This window comes from Phragmites australis, chromosome 7 (assembly GCF_958298935.1).
Source record: "Phragmites australis chromosome 7, lpPhrAust1.1, whole genome shotgun sequence".
Lineage (NCBI taxonomy): Eukaryota > Viridiplantae > Streptophyta > Magnoliopsida > Poales > Poaceae > Phragmites > Phragmites australis.
In genome coordinates, this window is record NC_084927.1 from 3794295 (window position 1) to 3798971 (window position 4677).

General features: G+C 40.8%; 1 protein-coding gene across 1 annotated transcript; it reads left to right on the forward strand.

The window, feature by feature from the left end:
- The first annotated feature begins 1332 nt into the window (after positions 1-1332).
- On the forward strand, positions 1333-3910 carry LOC133923890 (phospholipid-transporting ATPase 1-like). The gene is made up of 5 exons (XM_062369179.1): positions 1333-1477; positions 1730-1801; positions 3153-3343; positions 3420-3486; positions 3578-3910. The coding sequence occupies exons 3-5, from the start codon at positions 3186-3188 to the stop codon at positions 3695-3697; spliced, it is 345 nt and encodes a 114-aa protein (XP_062225163.1). The 5' UTR covers positions 1333-1477; positions 1730-1801; positions 3153-3185; the 3' UTR covers positions 3698-3910.
- The last annotated feature ends 767 nt before the right edge of the window (positions 3911-4677 follow it).

Sequence of the window (4677 nt, forward strand, 5' to 3'; positions counted from 1 at the left end):
TGGAGTCTTTGTAACTCGTCGGTAACTTGTTGACCCTCCGACTTGGTGTGGAGCGGCGACAAGAGGATTGTGCAGGGACGCGGATGCCCTTGTCTTTGTGACTAAAGCTCCAAAGTGAAAACGGCGTACAAGTGACCAGAAGAGATGTTACTGGTGCGACCTCGCCTTGGTGGCTCATCGTCCTTGAGGTCTTGTCTTGGTGATTTGGTATCTCAAAAGCCGTGACCGGAAGAGACTTGGCGACCGGAGCATATCTTTTGTGGAGCTCTAACGTGGACTTAGGGTGGCTTGTGTGCCACCGATACCACGGGATAAAAATCTCTCGTGCCGAGTTTGTCTCTGTATATTATTTACGTTTCTATATTTACTTACTTGCAATTTACTTTGTAATTCTCTTACGGTAAAATAGATATACTAGATAAGTTTAGAGGATATTTAGATAAAAATTGAGATAGTCTTATCTTGTGAAAGTTTTAGGACCAATGATTTTAAGTATTCTAATTCATCCCCTATTAGGACGTCATCAGTTTCCTTCACACGTTGACAACAAGCCCCCTGGATCCTTCACCTGTCGCTCCTCCACTCCTCTCTCGGTCTGGTGGCGCTGAGAGTTAGATCCATCATGGTGTGAATTGGTTTCGCCTTTGTGCTGGTAAGAAATCCTCTCTTGCTTGGATGAATTCCCCTTGTTCGTATCAATCTGCGCATTGTTGCCCTAGCAATCCATCCATGGTTCAATTTTGGTTGCCTCCATAGGGCTCGGCGGTAACCAATTAAGACGTAAATGTTGTTATAGATGTAAATGCTTATCATATCATTGTAACTTAGGGATGGAGCCTCTCTTTTGATACGGTGCATCTTGGTAGGACACATTTGGGGAATTTCGTAGCTTCAATCAAAGGATAGGGCATGTGTAGGCGCTGAAGGCCTGCCTGCCTAAACGTAGAATATTTCCCTGCCTGCCTAAACGTAGAATATTTCCCTGCCTGCCTAAACGTAGAATATTTCCCTGCGCTTGAATCAAAGGATACGGAATTTGGTCTGTGTGCTTTCACCTGCTGCCTTTCATCTTGGGATAGTGAACTTGATCCTTGCTGCTTGTTCAGAAGAGAGGTTGCTCTTGGAATTTCAAGGATTTAGTTCAAACTTAAAACTAAGTCATAACCAGGGAAAAAAGTGGTGAAATTTTGCGAATTTTAGCTAGACCGAAATTAGCCTATTTTCATAAAAAAAAAATTGATCTAATTTAAATAGACTCGATCCAATTGATACAGCAGCCCAAACCAATTCTAAATTTAACGCTAACTCCCCAGATATATAGCTCACTTTCATAAAAAAAAAAATTCCTACACCTTATCCTCTTTGTTCCTCACCCGGCCGCGAGGGCCACCCCACCGCCCGTCGACCCCGCGTCCGCCGATTGTGAAGATCCCGCCAGCTAGCGCGGCAGCGTGCTCGTCGCGCGGCCGTAGAAGAGGTGAGTTCATTGGTCTCTCTTTTCTGAATGTCGTGGTCGTGGCCTCGTTTGTTCCCCAAGCTAGCAGCTGAATTAGCCGTTGAATCGTTGAGCCAACAGAACTAGCATCTAGTCACAGTGTGTACCTTCGTCTGAACGAATTGTTTAGATGCGGAGAATTTGATGCATCGGGCAGATTTTTTAGCTATTTTTCAATGCACGTTTGATGATTTCAGCAGCTAATTTGATGCTTTTGTTTGGTCCCATATGTAGGCTTATCTCTCTGAGCTGGGATCACAGGTCACGCATCTAGAGGAGTAACAAGCAGAATTGTTAAAAGAGCAGGTATTGTTCTTGGTTGTGCTTTAATCAGGCAGGATTCGGGAAATTGTGTTCTGAAATGCTGGATCAACTATCCGGATATGCATCTCATGATACTATCCGGGCATGCTTAAGCTTATGCTTACGCTTGTTTTCAACAGTCTATTGTACATGAGTAGAGTATAACTGGTGACTGGTGAGTTTGTGATTCCATGAAACAACTCGTTAGAGCACACTATTCAGCTGTGGGGGTTGGCAGGAGAAGGAACAGGCAGCTGTAAAAATGTACATCTTAATTTCTACTGTAATACAAACTTGGTTCAATTTTTTCTCAACTTTTTAAGAGTTTTGGCCATATTTCACCCAACTTTGTTGACTCCTGAACGAACACTACTCACCAGTCAATTATTTACCTTTTTTGTCCAAATATGTTCAATTGTTGCAGCACGTCCTAAGTTTCAGCCGAAATTTCAGAAATTTCGGTCAAACTTTGGCCGAAAATTATGAATTTTGGTTGGGTCGTTTTGTCCGAATTTTTTGAAATTTCATCCGAATTTCGGTGATTTCGCATGTGGGTGAAAAAAAAAACAGCCACCCAAATTTTGAACCCTGGTCATAACTAGTGGCAGAGCTTGAAGGGAAAGATTGAGGGGGCCAAATTGAAACTTAGGTATTTTTGAAATTTTTGTTAGTAATCAAGTGATGGAAATGAGTGATAACTTAAGAAGTTTTGAGAGGAGGGAAGGGCAATGGACACCTTTGGCCTATGAGAAGCTCTGCCAATGGTCATAACGATTTGGATCCCGGTCCCAAGTTCTAATGCTAAAACTTTGGATGGATTGTTGCCCTTTCTTGGAGAAAGTGTCATTTTTTGTGTTCATATCCATCAACATCCGTGGTAGTTTTATTGAACTATCAAGCATTGTAATATTTATCTTTTTTATTGAGTTCCCATGTTTCTATGCTAGTTGTGCTCTATGTGTTGGTAACAGAAAATGAATTGTCACCACCATGGTTAATGAATTCTACAGAAGCGAACATGATTGCCATTGCTGGATATGAATTTTGCAAAGTTTTGTTGCATCATTCTTCCGGATCAGTTTGATTAGAAAGGCAGATCCTTTGATTAGTCAGGAAGTACATGTGATGCTGACGAGCAAGTGGTGTATGCTCGTTTGATTCTAGCATGGCTGTTTTCTCTTCTCAGGCATGTCTGATTCCCTGTGTACTATGCAAACTTTCTTTTGTTGAAGCTTGATCCGGAGTGGTGATATGATTGCACTGCACTCTAGTGTTGAATCTCTAGTATTGTAGATTTTAAATCCGAATATGTGGAGTATCTTTATCAAAATCTGAAAAGAAGTACCGTCTTTAGGTGCAAATGATGTATCCATGATTCAAATGGTCGATGTTGGCATTGGCATCAGTGGACAATAGGGAAGGCAAGCTGCTATGGCCTCAGATTTTGCCATGGGGCGATTCAGATTTTTGGAACTACCAGAGGATGGATTACATGATCCTACATAACTTCTACAGAAATGCTACTTTTGTCTTTGTGCTTTTCTGGTAAGCTCACTCCCATCATTACTAACTTGTTTCAATCTGTATTAAGGAACAAATGTAACCTTGTTAACCATTGCAGGTATGTACTTTACACTGGTTTCACCCTGACAACAGCAATATCTGAGTGGAACAGTGTGCTATACTCGGTAATATACATTGTTGTCCCTACTATTGTTGTTGTCATTCTTGTCGACATCCCTTACCGTAGTCGGAATGATTCCTCATTTTTCCGCAAAGGCCTTCAGGGAGTACTTGACCCCCAGTGACATTCAGATTGCAAGAGAAATGGAGAAGTCACAAGATTTCCATGATGCAACTGATCCAGAAGTTCAGATGAATACACTGGCTAGAGCTTAGGGGTAGGGGGTGACACAATGATCCTTTTGTTCATTGGAATAGGATAGATTTATACCATCTTTGGTTCGTTTTGTTGTGTGTATATTAGGCAATTCTTTCTGCAGTGAGCAATGTTTCTTTCTGCTTTGCTCCCTTGCTCCCATTCTGTCTATCCACCAGACAAAATTTATATGAAAGGAAATCATACAGGAGTTAACTGTACAAATTCAGAAACTGGTCCACATGCCAACTATCCAAAGGATAGTGCTTTGAGAGATGACCTGTTTGAGAGATATGATCAAGATGAAGATTACATGCCCAATGATGATAAAGCATGTCATCTCAACCTAGTACATCAGGACATGAAGAGAGCGATATGAATGTTTTTTCGTGATAGTATTATTAATACTTTGATGATCATGACTTCATGAGAGAACAGATGACATGTAATGTTTCTTATCATCCTTTTATATTTTTTTAACCAATGCAATGATCACAATCTATTTCGGGACTCACGCATGTTTCTGAAAATTAAATTTTCAATAAAACTATAACAGTCACTAAATATTAATAACAATCACTAAAACAATTTACAGAAATAAATACATTCATTTCAAATAGCTAGGGGTATTACAGATATTGCTACTCTATTTAACTCAAAAGCCATTAACAGGACATGGTTGCCAAACCGACACATCTTTTACAGTAGTAGCTTTTAAAAAAACAGCTTCTCTTAGGACTATTAGGCTACGCTTAACGGTTTCTCTTCGGAGACGAAAATCCCATCGTAAAGGAATTTTTGTTCGCTTCAGCGCTTCAACGATTTTCTTTCACGGTTCCCTTCACGACAGGATTCCCAGAGTCATTCCCTTCAGGACAAGATTCTCTCTCCTTTCCCTTCGTGATTCCCCTCGAAGCGAAGCTGTTGGAGATGAGAGAAAATAAAAAGAATGAGAACGGGGAAGGGAATCGGGAAGGAACGATGAAAAGAATATGGTTGG

Coding starts and splice junctions, on each gene's coding strand:
- LOC133923890 (XM_062369179.1), top strand. CDS start 3,186: ATGTTGGCATTGGCATCAGTGGACAATAGGGAAGGCAAGCTGCTATGG. Junction 3,344..3,419: donor TTTGTCTTTGTGCTTTTCTG/GTAAGCTCACTC, acceptor TAACCATTGCAG/GTATGTACTTTACACTGGTT. Junction 3,487..3,577: donor GGAACAGTGTGCTATACTCG/GTAATATACATT, acceptor TTTTCCGCAAAG/GCCTTCAGGGAGTACTTGAC.